General features: G+C 46.4%; 1 protein-coding gene across 3 annotated transcripts in view; it reads right to left on the reverse strand.

The window, feature by feature from the left end:
* Nucleotides 1-21094, reverse strand: part of POF1B (POF1B actin binding protein) — a 464150-nt gene that overhangs the window by 234755 nt on the left and 208301 nt on the right. For all 3 annotated transcript variants that reach the window (XM_069612934.1, XM_069612932.1, XM_069612933.1), the window contains exon 6: nt 1802-1900. In XM_069612934.1, the coding sequence (XP_069469035.1) occupies nt 1802-1900 (99 nt within the window). The remainder of the gene's footprint in view (nt 1-1801; nt 1901-21094) is intronic.

Here is a 21094-nt window from a genome sequence, read left to right on the forward strand (position 1 = left end):
ATTTCCCTTTTCTCTTATAATACAGATTGTTATTTCCCATTTCAAGTAATCTTCTTTGTATACTTTCAGGGAAATGGTATCCTTGTTAATTCACAGTGGCCCCTCTTTGGCTTAGGCAAGGCTGGTTGTTATTGAATTCCAATATCCCCTCCTCTGTACTTGGGCAATGCAGGTTGTACATGCTGCTCATGTATGTCCCCTCTTTGCTTTGGTAGGGATAGTGTCAATCTAGTACGGAGCGCCCTGGTGTCACCTAATGAAGGCCAATTCACTGTCTTATCTTGCGCGTCCGATCGGGCCACTGCCGCTTTGATCTTCTCCTCACACGTCAGGTCGTGGGAGCTTGACAGCTCCAGTGACACTCCTGTTGTCCACGTTTGCTAAAACAGGAGCTTGTCACTTCCCTTTTCTTCCAGTAAAGGCCAACCACCGGAGCAGGACGCTGCAAAGAGAAAGCCCCTCTCTCTCACAGGACAGTCCAAAGCTGCACTGCTTCCCGCTGTGCATCCTCTGCAGAATGAAGTCCCAGCTTCTACAACTCACACAGCACTGCACTCTGTTGATATCACGATAGCGGTCCCATCATCTTCTTTCTGCTCCTTTCACTGCTGCTGCTCACTTCTCCTTCTGCTTTTAATGGCCTGCACCAGAATGCGCCTTAAATATTCAAAAGTCCCACTCATGTGTGGGTCATTAGAACCACTAGCCTACACATCATAGTTCTGCGCCTCTAAGCTCCTCTTCCTCGTCCCAGTGCCTAGGGAATTTTGGAACTGGAAATCCCTAATCTTCTTATTCTTCTTTTCCCCAAAAGTCTTACATTGTTTAAATGATTTTGGAAATACATTTTATGGGCAGGTTGGTAAGGGAATCGATGATAGATTCTGGGCTTTATAATGCACATCCAAGGGGGAATCATAGCCATTAAACTTAGTGATCTCAATTCTATTATTCTTATATATACACCATTCCCCTGTTCATTATAAGGGTTTTCACCTCCAACAATTTGTGTAGTTTTGGGAAGGGAAGCCCTACGTTGACAACAGACCATTAGATATTCTGACATCATGGAAATCTCTCCCTTTGAAGAAGATATATACTGCGTCTCTCCTAACGGATCCGTCCTTGGGGGCCTTCTCCTTCCAGGTGATCTACCCGGCTAATACCACCCCCAGTGTTAGGATCAGTTAGTGGCTGCCTTCCCCTGGTCACCTGGGAGGAGACTTTAGGTGGGGATTTTGTGAAGACCCCGCAGGATTCATCACAGCACTCATTTGATACAATTTGGACTCCTAGGTCTTTCCAAGATAATGGGCCTCATTACAAGTTTGCCGGTCCGGTAACAACGGCCATGTCTGACCTTGCGGGCATACTGGCACCTGCGAGCAGAGCATGTCGGTTGCACCAGCACCATTCTCAATGGTGCTGGTGCACCCCACCTCCCCATTCCCATTGAGCCCCATGGGGATGGGGAGCATTTTTTTCCGGCACCCACGAATGGACAATTACCGGGTCCGGTGGGGCCGCAATGAACCGGTAAATGCACATTTGCGGGTGCCAGAAAAGAAAATCGCAAGTTTGGCAGCAGCCTGCCGGTTTTACCGGCAAGGCTACCGCCAAACTTGTAATGAGGCCCAATGTTAGCAGTGCGTGTTTACAAAATCAGACAACTGCAAAATGTATATTTTTTTTTAAAGCAAGAAGTTACTTTTTGAGAAAAAAAAAACAATACTTTTCACCAAACTAACATGGTAGTCACAATACTTTCCGAAATCATAAAAGTAATAAAACACGTTTTTACCTGGTCAGGAGACTGGACTGAACCTTTTCTTTCAGTTTGTTGTTCAAATACAGACTGCCCCAAGCCTTTCCTTTCAGTTTGTTGTTCAAATACAAACTCCTTCACAAAAAACGAGACAAGAAGTAGTAAGAATGTGTTTGAGGAAGCCACTTTTAAAATTAATTACACAGATCAACTATATTGAAAAACAATCAAGTTGGTGTATTTACGATATAATTTCCATCTAGGTTTGAAACAACAATGCATGTGTTCTATCCTTGGAAAAACACATTTGCACCAGGGGTTTTGGTCACAAAATGGTTTAAAGCACACAGTCACAGCTGCTACCTACACACATTCTGTGTTTAAGTTCATTCGCTTTTGATGTAGCACAGTATAGAATCACATGTTTCCTTTATGTAGTATCCTCGTGATTACAAGTGCCGCTGCATAGCAATTTGCTCTATCATTCGGAGGTTTTGCTAATTAAACTGATACTTGTGTAGCAGAGATGGCGATTTTTCAATTACCACGTTTAATGAAAACACAGCTCACCCTGCATTCCTCTCTTGCCCTCCGGGGCCTCCCCACCCTCTTTTTTTCAGTTCACTGCAAGTTCAAAAGGGCTAATGGAGTGAGAGTCCAGCAGTAATCGGCTCCTCCACTCTTAAAAGTGCCAATGGTGTGTGTGGGAGTTCTAGAAGTAATCAAGATGATACTTTAATGAAGCTAACTATATTTTGTTTGGCAAAGACTAATACGTGTTAACTATTTCTTTTTAAAGTCATGCAATTCCATTCCTAAAATGTAAGTAGTTATATAATGCATTATTACATTATTTCTATTGTAAAACCCTGCATTGCCTCAATTGATTTCAGTAAAGTTTAGGTAGTGTATCTAAATCTCAAAAGTCAACTACATTTCATTTTGTAGGAGAAGGTGCATCGTATTGACGAGTGGAAAATGTACATGAAAATTGTGGGATGTATTTACCCATGCATCCGAGCCCTACGTCATAACTGTGCAGTACTGACATGGAAAACATCATGATGGCCAGAGTTTCCCAGAAAATGTACAGGGAAATGCATGAAGAATAGGCTGCCGCTCATTTTTGCCGATGTTATGGGCACAGAAGGGCACTGCCTAAAACCACCATTGGACTACCCACACAGTAGCCTGAAACCATTGGGAATGGCAATGCTGATTGCCAAAAGCAACCTAGAATTGTGGGGGATTCATGTTCTTAAATCCCAAAAATGGGTGCATTACCAGTACTCACCACTATCCAAAAGCCGGCGTTTTAAAACAACACCAGATTTTACTTTTTTGTAGAAAACTGAATAAATGAACCCAAAGCAGGCCAAAGAAAGACTTACTGAGAGGTGGATACAATGTAAAGTTATATTCTGAAGTGACTTGAAGGTTTATAACAAGACTGGCTGAGCTGTGGATTTCAGCAGTTTAAGTAAATTTGGACTGAAAGACACTAAAAATCTAAATGTTTAAAAGAAATGAGTGACCTACTTTTGAGTGTCACATAGGCTGCAATTGTTTAAATGTCATAGTTTTAAACTTAGAATCAGCATTCTAGCTGCATATGTAAAAAATTGTTATTTGAATGCAGAAAACTGGGGAACAGAAATGACATGTGGCTAAAAACGGGCTTAAAGAGATTCCAATTTTGCCTGGCAACTACCCCCATCAGGAGTGAAACTTGATTCACAAGTAACTTCCCAGGCCTGGCTGTTTCCTGCTGGCCACACTAAGGATATGCCATCTCTCTGATAATTGAATTAAGGGGAGCCCCCACAGAATACAGGAGCTCTGAACAATGCAACCCCCTTCACCCAGGCAGATGGTTTATTGCAGATGTCGTAAAACAGCTTCCTCTTGGCAGAAGCTGGGAGGGGCAGGGTCTCTGAGCTTGGCAGAAACTGGAAAGACTGGTTTCTGTACCATGTGACCTGAAAAGACACATTCCTGTAGCCAGAATATGGTTTTAGAAAAAGATGGATCATTCATAGAGCGGACTTGTGAAAATTATTTAAATGATACCATAATTCTTGTGATTTTTCTGCCCACATTTTAAGACGTGTTAGGACCCGGTGGTATGTTCAGGGGGGTTTTAGCGGAAAAGAGGATATTACTCAAAATGTGTGCATGTGAAAAATCTGACACTTCATCAACTAATGTCCATACTCCTTGCACACATGTGTGTAAATTTGGGTTAATGTCCGAAATTGCAAAATCAGTTAAAAAGTGCAAATGTTGCCATTTCTGAATGCAAGCCCCCAGGAAGAGCAGATTTGGACAGGGTATACCTCCTGTGATATGTGATGGGTGCGTGTAATTTTAAACGAATGTGTACCTGTGCAAATATGTTTTTTTTATCAAATATAGATTGTGTGCAATTTGACAGGGGAGGATCCTCTGACCCATAAAACCTACAGCATCACTCTGACTCACAGTTCCTTCCCCAATCATGGGAGAGGGGAGAATTGGGCCAATGGCAAGTGTAGAGGGGTAGGGTCTAGTGATGCTGCACACACACCCATTTTAAAAACAGATAAAAGCAGACAGACAGGACAGATAGACACATTCATTTCCATCTGCTGCGGGACGCTCTGCCGGAAAATCCATACTTTACCTCCATCAATCTCTAGAGAAGGCTGTGCAGAAAGATCCAGACTTTAAATCCATCAATCTCCAGAATCCAGAGAGAGAGCAGACCCAGACCAGACCGCTGTTAGCAGAACCAGAGAGAGCTGACCCAGATCACTGTGAAGTGCAGAGACCAGACCAGAGTCCAGTCTAAAACCTGACCAGATCCGTGGCGAGGCCCATCTATTTAAAAAATATATTGTGAGTACCCAGCAGACTGTGCAGAACCGATCTCTTAGTTAAAATAATATAATTCAATCTATTTTAACCTAAGTAGAACTGCCTCCTAGCTGTCACTTGTCTTTCTGAACTTTAAAATTTCAAATCTGAAAAACGACCTTTATTTAATCGCTCATATCTCCGTGACCGTTTGTCCTAGAGACTTGCGGTAACTTTCATCTGGAAGCTGAGATCCTAGGCTGTCCTAGGACCCCAAAACGATATTACTAGTCCTTATAGTTCCTCTGTAATCGCGCCCGGCGCACTCGGAAAAATCTGCCGCGATTTGACATTTTGCCGCGATTTGCAAGTTTCTCCACGTGTAAAAATCTGCTGCTGCTTGCCTTCCGTTAAAGAAAAAATTCGTTTAACCTGCCAATCATCCCTGAATCATTGCTAGAGTGAGTCTGGACTAATATTAACTTGATACCACTCACCCTGAACCTCTAGAGGGAATTAAAAGCATTTTAGCATATTTTTCACTTCATTGCCAGCACATATAAAAGCATTTTGGGCCTGTGTTTCCAACTTCTGTAGTATAAGCTTGCTGGGGTGAACTGAATTACATTTGATTGCATTTCTGAGAACTGTGTGCTTTCCTTCCATTTCCTTGCATTGCATAAAGGGGGGAGGGGATTGCCAGAGAAAAGTGATTACATTGTTTTGTTGAACGCATATTGAGTATTTTCTGTACTGCATTTTCATTCCACCTTGCATCCATTTGAAACCATAAAGTATTGTTGCTATCTTATCCATCCTATAACCACTCATCATTGATTATAAAGAAGTGTGCTAGTGCCAGACTATCCATTATTGATTACTGCTCAGATTCAGTGTGATATTCAATTATTAAATTATTATAAAGTGTGATATATATATCTATTGTTTAAATTATCAAATAAACCTTTTTACTTGCAAAACAGAACTACTTCTTGGCTCAGTGGTGTCAGGGGGATTCCAAGGGAGGGGTGTTATATAGGGGTAGTCATCCAGAACGCATGAACTGGACATAAAGATATATCCATAAGGGTTTCCATTCAGTATCCCAGACTAGGCATTGACTTAGCTGTAGTGTTGAATTGAATCCTCTTACAAATTGGGGGCTCGTGCCGGACGTTTGGATTAGATCTATCACTTGTGCAGATTAATACAGCGTGCCAGCTGACCAGATACACATATCCGGTCGGAGCACATGCTGTGTTACGCTGTAAAGCACTCTTCAAAGGAACGCTCTAAGAAAAAGGTCTGTTTTGCAAAAATAAAATACTAATTTCTGTAAGTCAGGACAGAGACCAATCTCTAGAATGACGACCTTAGTAGACATGAAAATAGCCAGAGAGCACTTCTTACATAAGTTATTTGTGAGAGGTGAGTGGACTCACCAGGACCAGACGGTCTGGTTGCAAGCAATCGCACCCCAGATCACGGAAACAGGGTCAGATATATGGAGAGACCAGGGTCCCTTACATGTGGCCCTGAGTGAACTATACATGGCTCCTAAAGCTAAGGATGAACAAGACAAGATGGTTAGGATAGCGGCATACCTGTACCTATATATGGGAGACATGCAGGATAAATGTACTGAAAGCCAAGATCTGGCGAATAAGCGACAGATGGCGTTAGAGAAGGTCCAATCTGACCTGGTCTCTTCTGAGCAGAGGCTGCAGGGGAGCCAGGAGTCAGAAAATGAGAGTAGACAGCACATCATTAAAATAAAGAAGGATATGGACATCCTGCAACAGGAAAAGACAGACCAGGATGCCAGAATTCTGGCTTTGCAGAAGGAACGCCAAGACGGTTTGGACTCCCTACTGCAGAGCCAGAAAAAGCTGGAGCAACAATTAGACTTTAACAGGGCATGCACGGAGCAGGTAGCCACCCTGCAAAGTCATCTAGATAGAGTGAAGGCAGAGAGCAACAAGCTGATTTTGAAAGACCTGGATACCCAGGCAGAGTTTGATGAAGAACGCCAGAAAGCTGGTGCCTTTCAAAGGCAGAGGGACGACCTGGCGGCACAAATGCAGGCTCTGAGCCAGGAAAGAGACGCCTTAGGCCAGGAAGTCTGCCATTTAAAAAGAAAAACAGAAGAAAATCACTTGGCCCTCCAGGGGCTGGGTGACCTCCAAAAAGAACGCCAGAACTTGTTATAACACACCAGGAGGGTGGAGGATGCTCTGGCAAGAAAGGAGCAGGCCAATAGGGACACAGCTCAGGAGGTAACCCTCCTGCAGCAAAGACTGGCCCAGTGCTCCAGGACCAATCAGGAGGCACAGAGAGAGAATGAGGCTCTCTGCCAGCACAATGAAAGACTCGAACAACAAGTAGCGATGCAGGAGAGACTGATAGAGGCTAGTAAGGCCTTAACTGAGGAACTGAAGGCGCAGGCTCTTGCATTGCAACAGGGAGCAGGGGCGGATAGAGATGAGGTTCGCTGGGAAAGAGAAACTCCTGAGCATAACCCCAGGAGCCCTAGTACCAGAGGCCTTTATTTCTCTCAGTCCCTGGACTCTGCCACCCCCATGTCCCCTGGCGCACATGAGCACAGGGCCACAGGGATGGCAGATTACTATCCAGCCAGAAGCATGGGGCTCATAGGCCAGTACCTCCCAGGAATGGATGGGCGGGCATCCGGGTATGGGCACCCAAGCGCAGTGCAATTTGATGGGGAACCCCAGGTGAGTAGGCCCATTAAGGGCATCCTGAAAACCTCTGCCCAGTTAGGTCAGTGGGGGGGGGTACCCATCAAATCCTGGCAGCAAGGAGGGATCTGAAGACTCCTCTGAGCGGTACAGGACACAGGAGACCAGGTCCCCACATTCTGCCAGCCATTCCCAGGCTCGCAGAATCCGGGAAAACCTGGAAGAACAGACGGGAACCTCTGGGAGCAGTCCCTCTGAGTCAGAAGATGAATGGACCAGGGTTACCCGAACCAAAAAGGCCAATAAGGCAAAAAGGGCCTTGCTTAAGGACCCATTGAAGCAAATAAAGGCAATAAGGAGTGTCATCACGCCTTATCACAAGAACGCCAAGTACTCTGTTTGGGAACACTTGGAGCTCTAAGAGCAAATGATGGAGACTTTTCATTTGAAGGACAGCCAAAGCTGTATCCAATATGTAAAGTGGACATTCTCCCCAGAGTACTCCAGTTGCTTTGCAGGGCTGGAGGACCAAAATCATTCCAGGTGGTCCACCTATAGGGCGGCCATATTAAAACATTTTTCTGTTCACAGAAATCCCCAAGAGGCTCGCAAGGCAGCCTACAATTTACAATGTGGGGAGGATCGGCCCCACAAGAGTTCGTGCAAGAGTTAAAGCGTGCTTTTGCACAGACCACAAGAAGGGTGCGCACCGACAGCAGAGAATTTATTAATACGTTTTTCCATGCCTTGCCCAAATACATAATGACCCAGCTCGTGAGGGATTTTCACGAGAAAAGATCTATAGACTGGGTCATTGAACAGGCGACCCGGATCTATGAGGTGCAGAAGCCCATAGAAAATAAAAGCAATACCCAGAAAAATCCCAAAACCAACAGCACCCCTGCTGCTGCCAAGGTGGCAGAGGTAAAGGTCACCCCCGTTTTGGATTTGGAGATGGGGGGGCCTAAAAACCTACCTGCACCTAATAATGCTAGGCCCAGAAGGTCCTCGGGCCAGTCACAGACAGGGGGCCAGGGAGGCAGCCCCACAAATGGGGTCCCTCGCTCTCCTGATTATGTAAGCCCCCGTTACAAGGGAAACAGACCCATCCTGGGTTATGTGTGGACTCCTCCAGCCCAAGGGGGGGGATCCAGCCAAGCACCTAACCCAGGGAACTTCCCTCCCAACTTCCCACAGGAGGGCAGAAATTCTCCAAATCCTGGGCAGAACTTTTTCCCCAGGTATCCACCCAATTTCCAACCCCAAAATCATCCATCCTTCTTTCCCCAATTCCCTGAGCCCAGACAACCTAATCCGGGAGAGGGGAGGCCAAGGGTGGAGGGGTATCCAAATCTTCCCAACCAGGGGTACTACCAAAGAAGGGATAGCTACCCTTCCCGGGATCAGCCCGGGGGAGAAAACAGGGCCCCGTATCAGCCTGAGCGGGTTTCCCAGTTAGAGCGCCAGGTTCAAAACATGGCGCGGGATCTGGGTCACATACTGAGGGCTCAGCAGAACCCTCAGATTGGCATGCCAGCGCAGAACGCACCCAACTCTGGACCTGGTGCTCCAGAACAATGACGGGGGCAGCACCCCGATAACTCACCGGTTCCCAGGGAGGAGGCACAAGGGGAAGGAGGGTGTAAAGCCTTGGAGGAAGCTTCCTTCCTCACTTGTAAACAGCCCCTGGAAACCCAGGAACCGGAAACAAAATCTCTTGCCCCTGAAAGTCTGCCTCCTAAGGAGCAGAGGGGGGGTAGGAGAAACAAAAGACCCAAACAGACTCAGTTTGAGGAGGAGGTACAGATCTTCCAATTTGAGGCAGAGGGATCCTCAGAAGATCCTGGGAAAAGGATCTTCTCCTTCAGAGATGGGGGAACTCATCCCAAGGAAAAATGGGTCCCTAGGGATGCAAATCCAGACTGGGGAGATGTGGAGACTGAGCTACCGCCGCCCACCATCTCATCCCAGAACCAACAGCAAGAAAATCCCCTGGTTCAAACCCATCCTGGTGACTGCCTCCAAAAAGGCGGGGGCGGCCCAGAACCGGAGCCAGGGGAACCCACATCGGCTCTGATCTCCAGTTGCCAACTTTTTCTTTCAGATTCCCAAGGCTCTCCACAGAATTCTGCCCAAATCTCTTTGCTAGCGATGTCCAAAACCAGAAAGTTAGCCCACCAGTTGTCCAAAAATGTGCATTATCTGTGCCCCCTTGAGGAGAAGGAGGGAAGATACTATGCCCCGGTACAAGTACAGGGGCAGGGTACAATTTTGGCACTGGTGGACACTGTATCTCAAGCTACCCTTCTGTCCAGAAGGGCCTTTGACGAACTGAATGCAGGAAGGGGAGAGAATTACCAAATTCCTCTCACCTCTCTTCCTGGACAACTGCAGAACTTTGACGGGAAGGAAATTCCCGTTGAGGGGACTGCAGACTTGGACATTAAGATCGGGCGACACAAGGTGAAACACCTGGTCATAGTAGTGACTCCTGAGGGCACCCCTTGTTTACTGGGGAATGACCTCCTGAGGAGGTTGTCACCCTTAATAGATTGCGTAAACAAGGTCCTCTGGACCCAGACTAACCGACCAATAAAATTAAAACAGAGTGTCAACCATGTTAGTTTAAACGGCACCTGCCACATGGTTGAGAAAAAATCTGACCAAGTAGAATTCCACTTCCAGAATAGCCAAATTCCAGACGTGACAGTAATAGCAGTAGGACAACAGACTGGTGATGGAGGGTCCTCTCTATTTCTGAAAATCAACCTTCCTTCCAGTCTAAAGTGGTACTCCACGCTGGAAGGAAACACTCTGAGATTCTATACTAATCCACAATCAGAAACTCCCACTCCTATAGTCCAGAAAGATGTGAAATCAGCTCAGAGCCTGGCTGATATTCAGCAAATTGGAGAGCAGTTGTTCATCCCTGTTCAGTTAAATGACGGGAAGGACTCTGTTCTCGCCCGAGTGTGTGTGAGCAACGGTAAGAGCTTCATCAGCGAAGCCATGTCCCGCCAACTCCCAAAAGATCCAGCCATTCCCACATTCAAACTGATAGACAAATGGGAAATGGACCTGGAAGCACCTAATTCCAAACATCTCCTGCCAAGCAGGTGTATGCTCAAAATCTCCATTGGCAACAAGAGCATAGTCCATAATTGTTGGGTCGTGCGAGACGTCACTGCCGCCTTTTACTTAGGCAGTGACATTCTCAATCGCTTTGCCATTAGTTTGGACCTGATAAACTTCAAAGCTTGGTCCCGATTAGCGGATAATCCCATGGGCTTTGACGATCCAGAAAAAGCATTTAGGTCAGCTCAATTGCTACCTTATGCAGTTGAAATTCAGATCAAAGAGGAAGTCACCATCCCAGAAAGGACCCGACAATTCTCCCTGGAAGTGAAAGCTAAAAGAGGACAACATTTGAAAAACCCTGATGCTTACATACATCTAAATGCTTCTCTCCAACTGCAAGGGTTAGGGGTAAACCCAACTCCATTAGTCAACATAGAACATGACACCATTCCAATAGAGGTGGATAACAGTGACTTAAAGAGTATTACTCTACCCGCAGGCACCATTATTGGAATGGCGGTTGATGACCGACATTTTTCCATAGATTTAGGTAATGAACTGTTAGGGCCAATCCCCAAGGACTGCTTTGACAGTGACAGTGATGACAATACAACACCAGACAGGATTTTTACCCGGCATGGGGGGAACTTCCTGGTGTACACTTCTTGCCCTTATGGTAAGGAAGATGTGACTTGTGACTTCAGGAGGGATGAGGTGATTTTACGGGTCCATGAGGGCTGCCTTTCCCACCTGAAGCCTCCAGTCCAAATCAGCACTCTGACCAGGGACTTCTCCACCCAGCTGGAGGAGGCCGCTGAAATAGCCAAACCAGAAGTCTTTCCAGGCTTCAGGCAGATGGTGGAAGAGAGAGTCAACCTAGCTGATGCCTGTGTGACTCTGGAACAAAAGCAAAAGTTGAAACAAGTTTTCTTGGATTTCCAAGATCTCTTTGCGGTAGACTCGTATGACTGTGGCCGCACCGACATCCACACAACAACAATCCCCACGGACCATGGCATGACTCCTGTGTTTGTGAAGCAATATCGCTTGCCTCTCGCATCAATGGAGTCCCTTACTGAAATAATTAAGAACCTTGAGTCCAGGGGAATAATCCGTCCCGTCCACAGCACCTTCAATAATCCGGTGCTGGGAATATTGAAGCCAAACGCCCAGTGGAGACTCTGCGCCGACCTCAGGGGGCTCAACAAACGGGTCCATACTTCTCGATGGCCTCTTCCCTACATTGACCAAGGGCTGGCCCAGATTCAGGGGTCACAGGTATTCACTGCAATAGACCTGACCAATGGATACTGGACCGTGCCGGTCAGTAGGGAGGACCAATACAAACTGGCTTTTACCTTTGGGGGCCAGCAGTACACATGGACCCGGACTCCGTTCGGATACCTCAACTCCGGCAATGAGTTCAACATTTTCCTACATAAGGCCATGCCCGACCTGGGTGCGAGGGGTAACCTGGCTTATGTAGATGATGTCCTCATCAAAAGTTCATCTGTGAAGGAACACATAGCGGAGATCCGTTATGTTCTGACCCAGTTGAGGGCCGCCGGAGCAAAACTTTCCTTTCAGAAAGCACAGTGGTGTAGAACCCGTGTTAATTTCTTGGGGCATGAGATTACTCCTCAGGGTCTCTGTCCCCAGGAAAAGAAAGTGGAAGCACTTCAGAAACTGAAGGACCCCACAACTCTGCGGGAATTAAGGAGCCTCCTTGGACTGACTAATTACAGCAGAAAGTTCATTGAGGGCTACGCAGAGATCACCAGACCCCTGATTCATCTCCTGAAGGGGGGGTCAAGTGGGAATGGGGTCCAGAACAATCCGAGGCAGTGAGACAACTCAAAAGAAGCCTCTCACAAGCGCCTTGCCTAGCTTACCCTGTCAGAAACAAGGAGTTCTTCCTGGATACGGGTTTCTCTAATACGTGCTTGACTGCAGTATTATACCAAAAACATGACAAGGTCAATAAAGTAATCTCCTATGCGAGCAAAACTTTATCCTCTGTGGAGGAAAAATTCAACGATTGTGAGAAGGCACTCCTGGCGACGGTGTGGGCATTGAAGAATTACCGCCCGTTTATCCAGGGGGAACACATCATAGTGGAGACTCCACACCAGCCTCTGCAATATCTCCAAAGTGACAGAATCCGGGCCGCAAATGTGAGTAATTCCCGAATTACTTCCTGGATTCTGTCAATGCAAGGCTTTCCTGTGGAGGTCAGATATGGCCAAAACAAGAAGAGTCCCCTCGCGCAAGGTCTGGCTGACTTGCATGATTGTGCCAGAGAAAACTGTCTTGAGGACGAAAGTCTAAAAATCAAGGACAACACGGAGGCATACCTTAATTCCCCACACAAAGTCTTTGAAGAAGACAAGTGTGAGGGAATGCCCACTGTCTATGTGGATGGATGCTCATACCATGTTGACAACGATGGGGAGAAAGAACTGGTGGCTGGCGTAGGGAATGCATGGGTGAATGAGTCCCCAGAACCCTCCGCTGGGTACAAAATTGGTCCCCGAAGTAGTCAGGTGGCAGAATTGATGGCTGTGCATCAGGCCATCCTCACTGCTGTCCAGCATCAACTCCACGAACTGGTCATAATCACAGATTCGCATTATGTACGGAACGGGTTCGTGGAGCACCTGGTTAATTGGAAAACCAGAGGCATGTTATGTGCTAACAACAAACCCTTGAAACATGGGAAGTTGATCCAAAACATTGATGATCTGGTCACCTCGAATGAGATGACCATCTATTGGAAAAAGATCAAGGGTCATTCCAAAGTAGAGGGACCAGACAAAACTGGAAATGACTTAGCTGATCAGCTGGCCAAAACCGGGGCCATCCAAGGGGATCTAATTGAGATTGAGTCCCTGTTGGGGGAAATCCAGGTCACTGCTATCACTAGGTCCCAGACAAATGCTCACCATGATCTGTCAATTACACAATGGAGTAAGGAGACCCCTGATGCTGATTTGATTACAGCTCAGAAGGGGGATCCAATAATTGGTAAATTTTACCAGCACATTGAGGACCCTGAGAACTTTCCCCTGACGGATACCGATTACATTGGGAAAGAGGACCTAAGAGTGTTGATGAAATGTCCAAAAATGTTCCGAATCCAAGACGGTTTGCTGGTAAGGAAATCCAAAGCTGGCCACGATCAGTGGGTGGTTCCTACCTCATTCCGAAGCCTGATGTTAAGTCACGCCCATGATGCGGCCACCGCCGGTCATAGGGGGTTTCACACAACATTGGAAATCTTAAGAGAGGTTGCATACTGGCCACACATGGAGCAGGACCTCGACCAATACTTGAAGGGGTGTCTTGTGTGTGCACAATTTCAGCCATCATCCCTCACGCACCGTGCGCCTCTCCAAAAGAGGGGGATGACACTGCCATGGTCAGATTTACAAATTGACTTTGTAGGTCCCGTGATTCGCTCTGCTAGGGGGAATAAGTACATGTTGACTGTGACCTGCTTGTTTACCAAGTGGGTGGAATGTCTTCCAGCCCCAAATTGCAAGGCAGAAACTGCAGCTGCCCTGATGATTAACCACATCTTTTCCCGTTTCGGTCTACCTCAAAGGATTGAGTCAGACAGAGGTAGCCACTTCACCAGTGAAGTAATGACAAAGATGTGGGAGATACTGGGGGTCAAAAGGAAGTTACATATTGCTTACAGGCCAGCTTCTTCTGGAGCAGTGGAACGCTACAACCGGACAATTGTGAGCATCTTAAAAAAGTTTGTGGCAGATTCTGGGCCAAGTTGGGATATCCGATTACCTCTGGTCCTAATGGCCATCAGATCTACCCCTTCATTTGCAACCAAAATGTCACCATTCGAGTTGATGACTGGGCGCAAGATGGTGCTTCCGCAGCATTTGCTCTACAGGACCCAAGAGCAGACACTGATAAATGCCTCCACAACTCATGAGCATGTGGAGAATTTAAGGAAACACCTTCAACATGCTTTTGCCTATGCTCAGCGGAATCTAGAAAGATCGGCTGATAGCATGAAGACCCACTATGACCTGAAGACTTCCAGGAAGGAATATCAGGTGGGGGACCGGGTCTATCTATACAACCTCCAAAGAAACCAGGCAAAACAGCGGAAATTCTTGCCTACATGGAAGGGACCCTTTGAGATCCTCGACAAGATCTCCCCTGTGGCCTACAAAATCCACATCCCCAAAGGTCCTTTGGCAGCGGGGGAAGACAAGTGGGTCCACATAAACCAGTTGAAATGTTGCCATCCCAGGCACACTCTGCAACAACTGGAGGAATCCTCTGGAATCCTAGCGGGTACTGTCTCAGACTAATTCAGTTCCAACCATAAAACATACTACATCTAGTCTCTAAAATATTGTGATTTGCATGAAACTGTCTCTTAGTTATACTGTTTTTTTTTCAAAATAAGAATGTAATGTTTCGTTATGATGAAATGCATATGCTGCCCCACTATCTCAACAGTGGTGGAAAGACGTCTATGAGTAGGTATTGCCGCTCTTCCTTTGTCGTCCTACGAGAAAGAAAACCTGGAGACCGGCCAAGGAGGATGATCCGGAGACTGGGAGGATGACGCAAGGGGGCCCAGGGTACCGCCCAATATTCCCATCAGGACCGGCGAGGAGAACCGATCGATCCGACCGGATGGAGGAAAAGATGCTGAACTGTGCCATCTATTGGAAGAAGATGAGGAAACATCCCAGGTCTTGCGAGTCCCATCAGTGAAACAGAGTGGCCATCACAAGAGGGGGGCTTGTGGGATGTATTTAGCCATGCATCCGAGCCCTACCTCATAACTGTGCAGTACTGACATGGAAAACATCATGATGGCCAGAGTTTCCCAGAAAATGTACAGGGAAATGCATGAAGAATAGGCTGCCGCTCATTTTTGCCGATGTTATGGGCACAGAAGGGCACTGCCTAAAACCACCATTGGACTACCCACACAGTAGCCTGAAACCATTGGGAATGGCAATGCTGATTGCCAAAAGCAACCTAGAATTGTGGGAGATTCATGTTCTTAAATCCCAAAAATGGGTGCATTACCAGAACTCACCACTATCCAAAAGCCGGCGTTTTAAAACAACACCAGATTTTACTTTTTTGTAGAAAACTGAATAAATGAACCCAAAGCAGGCCAAAGAAAGACTTACTGAGAGGTGGATACAATGTAAAGTTATATTCTGAAGTGACTTGAAGGTTTATAACAAGACTGGCTGAGCTGTGGATTTCAGCAGTTTAAGTAAATTTGGACTGAAAGACACTAAAAATCTAAATGTTTAAAAGAAATGAGTGACCTACTTTTGAGTGTCACATAGGCTGCAATTGTTTAAATGTCATAGTTTTAAACTTAGAATCAGCATTCTAGCTGCATATGTAAAAAATTGTTAGTTATTTGAATGCAGAAAACTGGGGAACAGAAATGACATGTGGCTAAAAACTGGCTTAAAGAGATTCCAATTTTGCCTGGCAACTACCCCCATCAGGAGTGAAACTTGATTCACAAGTAACTTCCCAGGCCTGGCTGTTTCCTGCTGGCCACACTAAGGATATGCCATCTCTCTGATAATTGAATTAAGGGGAGCCCCCACAGAATACAGGAGCTCTGAACAATGCAACCCCCTTCACCCAGGCAGATGGTTTATTGCAGATGTCGTAAAACAGCTTCCTCTTGGCAGAAGCTGGGAGGGGCAGGGTCTCTGAGCTTGGCAGAAACTGGAAAGACTGGTTTCTGTACCATGTGACCTGAAAAGACACATTCCTGTAGCCAGAATATGGTTTTAGAAAAAGATGGATCATTCATAGAGCGGACTTGTGAAAATTATTTAAATGATACCATAATTCTTGTGATTTTTCTGCCCACATTTTAAGACGTGTTAGGACCCGGTGGTATGTTCAGGGGGGTTTTAGCGGAAAAGAGGATATTACTCAAAATGTGTGCATGTGAAAAATCTGACACTTCATCAACTAATGTCCATACTCCTTGCGCACATGTGTGTAAATTTGGGTTAATGTCCGAAATTGCAAAATCAGTTAAAAAGTGCAAATGTTGCCATTTCTGAATGCAAGCCCCCAGGAAGAGCAGATTTGGACAGGGTATACCTCCTGTGATATGTGATGGGTGCGTGTAATTTTAAACGAATGTGTACCTGTGCAAATATGTTTTTTTTTATCAAATATAGATTGTGTGCAATTTGACAGGGGAGGATCCTCTGACCCATAAAACCTACAGCATCACTCTGACTCACAGTTCCTTCCCCAATCATGGGAGAGGGGAGAATTGGGCCAATGGAAAGTGTAGAGGGGTAGGGTCTAGTGATGCTGCACACACACCCATTTTAAAAACAGATAAAAGCAGACAGACAGGACAGATAGACACATTAATTTCCATCTGCTGCGGGACGCTCTGCCGGAAAATCCATACTTTACCTCCATCAATCTCTAGAGAAGGCTGTGCAGAAAGATCCAGACTTTAAATCCATCAATCTCCAGAATCCAGAGAGAGAGCAGACCCAGACCAGACCGCTGTTAGCAGAACCAGAGAGAGCTGACCCAGATCACTGTGAAGTGCAGAGACCAGACCAGAGTCCAGTCTAAAACCTGACCAGATCCGTGGCGAGGCCCATCTATTTCAAAAACATATTGTGAGTACCCAGCAGACTGTGCAGAACCGATCTCTTAGTTAAAATAATATAATTCAATCTATTTTAACCTAAGTAGAACTGCCTCCTAGCTGTCACTTGTCTTTCTGAACTTTAAAATTTCAAATCTGAAAAACGACCTTTATTTAATCGCTCATATCTCCGTGACCGTTTGTCTTGCAGTAACTTTCATCTGGAAGCTGAGATCCTAGGCTGTCCTAGGACCCCAAAACGATATTACTAGCCCTTATAGTTCCTCTGTAATCGCGCCCGGCGCACTCGGAAAAATCTGCCGCGATTTGACATTTTGCCGCGATTTGCAAGTTTCTCCACGTGTAAAAATCTGCTGCTGCTTGCCTTCCGTTAAAGAAAAAATTTGTTTAAACTGCCAATCATCCCTGAATCATTGCTAGAGTGAGTCTGGACTAATATTAACTTGATACCACTCACCCTGAACCTCTAGAGGGAATTAAAAGCATTTTAGCATATTTTTCACTTCATTGCCAGCACATACAAAAGCATTTTGGGCCTGTGTTTCCAACTTCTGTAGTATAAGCTTGCTGGGGTGAACTGAATTACATTTGATTGCATTTCTGAGAACTGTGTGCTTTCCTTCCATTTCCTTGCATTGCATAAAGGGGGGAGGGGATTGCCAGAGAAAAGTGATTACATTGTTTTGTTGAACGCATATTGAGTATTTTCTGTACTGCATTTTCATTCCACCTTGCATCCATTTGAAACCATAAAGTATTGTTGCTATCTTATCCATCCTATAACCACTCATCATTGATTATAAAGAAGTGTGCTAGTGCCAGACTATCCATTATTGATTACTGCTCAGATTCAGTGTGATATTCAATTATTAAATTATTATAAAGTGTGATATATATATCTATTGTTTAAATTATCAAATAAACCTTTTTACTTGCAAAACAGAACTACTTCTTGGCTCAGTGGGGTCAGGGGGATTGCAAGGGAGGGGTGTTATATAGGGGTAGTCATCCAGAACGCATGAACTGGACATAAAGATATATCCATAAGGGTTTCCATTCAGTATCCCAGACTAGGCATTGACTTAGCTGTAGTGTTGAATTGAATCCTCTTACAAAATCTACATGATCACACGGCCAAATGCTTTTGGTGGAAAAATTGCTTGTTGTATACATATGTGCAACTGGTGCTCAACTTATGAGGTGATCCCAAACTCCTTTACATTCTAATCTTATCACCCTGTTGCTTTATAGCTGCTACAGTGAGAGTGTCCGCAAATTACGATATTCCATCTAATTTGCCCAGTTCTCTGCCTGCTACGCCATCCACTCTGCTTAGTCTCTTGCATTCTTTCTCTTACATAATGAATACAGAAAGCTAACTAGATGTTTACGCAAAATAGCAATCAATAGTTCCACCCAGTCTGTACATCTACAGACATACTGCAATACCATACACTGTAGTTAGACTACAGAGCTCACTTTGCACTGTGATTATGATTGCACTATATATTAGTGCCTGGGGGAGAGAGCTGGCCAATTTCATGCAGACCCTCTGCACCTCTGCCAGCCTGTACCTTGTCCGTGGAGGCAGTGCCCCAGGCTGACTCTCCGGAGTTTCTCAGACCACCAGAGTTCCCGAACCAGACCCGCTACCCACTTACCTGTGAACTTTCTGGTCCACATCCAGGTCCTGGAAATCGTTTTTTCCAATCTTTCACATATGTGTAATTTCTTTTTAAAGGAAGCATATGAATTGCGCAAGCCTGGCTCCCATAAATACGATCAAAATGCACTCCGCTGACAAATGTACCCTTAATCTCAAAAGAAGCCAGGAAAAGGGGCGGGCGCCCACTTGGCCTCCTCCGAGCACTCCCCCAGTCTGACCCGATAACTGCGACATAGATGTAGAAATCGCAATGAGTTGCCCCCTTTTTTTTCTTGGCTTCTCACGAGGTCATGGACAATGCGCTTTGGTCCTATTCCTTCTGGTGTAACAATACAAATACTTAGACAGACATACAAGCAGGAAAAAAGACAGTAAAAGGTGAACAATAGGATGTTTTAGACAATAACAGACTGCAATGACTTCCTGCATGGGACTGGAGTCTCTGCCTGCTCCGCCAAGCTCCGGGTCATTACCACCTTGGCTATCTTCCCGACCCCGGCAAGGGCCCAGGGGGACTGTGTGTGCTGGGCATACTTTGCAACTTGCAAGCCGAGCATTTATTCTGTACGTAGCCGTTATTCTGAAAGATGGCCGCTGCAGTGTAATCTGCATCTTTGGCCTCCCATTGAGCCCACCTTCTGCCACGCCGATTGGCTGTACCATTACTTGAATTGCCAATTGAAGGAGCCGACAGATGAAGGAGCCATCCCCCTTAAAGGCCCACACTAGGACCTCCTCCTGCTTCATCCTCACTTCCTGCAAGAGACCCGAGTCTCTGCCTGCTTCGCCGAGCTCCATGCCATTACCACCTTTGCTATCTCACAGACGCCGTCAAGGGCTGCCATGAGGCAGGCCCAGGTGGACTGTATGACTCTGAGATTTTTTAATGCACATTGGCTTAATTCTTGAAGATGGCCGCCGAAGTGTAATCTGCATCCATGGCCTCCCATTGAGCCCACCTTCTGCCACGCCGATTGGCTGTACCATTACTTGAATTGCCAATTGAAGGAGCCGACAGATGAAGGAGCCATCCCCCTTAAAGGCCCACACTAGGACCTCCTCCTGCTTCATCCTCACTTCCTGCAAGAGACCCGAGTCTCTGCCTGCTTCGCCGAGCTCCATGCCATTACCACCTTTGCTATCTCACAGACGCCGTCAAGGGCTGCCATGAGGCAGGCCCAGGTGGACTGTATGACTCTGAGATTTTTTAATGCACATTGGCTTAATTCTTGAAGATGGCCGCCGAAGTGTAATCTGCATCCATGGCTTCCCATTGAGCCTGCCTTCTGTCACGTTGATTGGCTGTACCATTGCTTGAATTGCCAGTCAAGGAAACCGGTAGGCAAAGGAGCCGGCCCCCTCGAAGGCCCACTCTAAGGCTTCTATCTAGCCTGTCTGGTTGTGGCCATCTAAGTGGGCCACTCTGCATTCCTTCCAGGTTTGTCCTTTTCCACCAACCTGAGCTCCCTGCAAGGGATTTCTATAGCTGTGCACCCTTCTGCAGCCCAGCGCTCTAGCACTGGGCTAGCAGGCAAGCACAGCCCTACCGAATACCTTCTCCCATCATTGCGACCGGCCTACTGTTCGTACTCACATGCTGGCTGTGGCCAGGCTACCACTAACCTCCCCCCTGCATCACTTGCTGACCTCTTCTGTGTGTCTTCACTCAACTCTGACTGAACACTCTCACTAACTTTCCTCCTATCCATTCTATCCCACCTCTGAGTCACCAACCTATCTTCTTCCACCTGTGATCTTGGTTTACCCAGCGATGCCTAATTTTCAACGTGTGCTGCTGCAATCACATCTGGGTGAGATGACCCCTTCACTTACTTTTGCTGCTGCTTGCAACTGAGGCCCTCCTCACCATTCTTGAACGCTACTGCATGGTATCCCGTGACCCCTGACTGTGGGATTGGACTTTGATATTGCGACCATACTACAGATGCTGCTTTTTCCATTTTCCCTGTATATTCATTTGATTAACTTGCACAAGCTCCTGATGTTTGCTTTTTGTCTACATGCTAGCAATTTCTCGCTTCCTCTCTCTTGCTATTCTTCCTTCCGGTCCGACCCACTCAGCCGGACACACTGTGGACGCCTTCATCTCTGGAGACATCCCCAGCTCTAACCGGGTCACTATCCCCCTCTCCTGCTCCAATCAGTCTCTCCTCACCTCCCACTTGGGGCCCCTCGGCCCTCTGTCTGAGCCACGTCAGGCACTGCCAGCCTCCTTCGCTGTCATTCGACTGATGAAGCGAGTATCAGTCGCTGCTTTTGCCTCCACTTTCATCGCCCCTGCGACCCCTTCCCCTGACTCTCTCTCTGACTGTCTCCTCGCTAACCTTCACCTCACCATCTACAACACCCTTGACATCCTTGCCCGTGTCATG

This window comes from Ambystoma mexicanum, chromosome 5p (genome assembly GCF_040938575.1).
Source record: "Ambystoma mexicanum isolate Mex_15411 chromosome 5p, UKY_AmexF1_1, whole genome shotgun sequence".
NCBI classification, from domain to species: Eukaryota; Metazoa; Chordata; class Amphibia; order Caudata; family Ambystomatidae; genus Ambystoma; species Ambystoma mexicanum.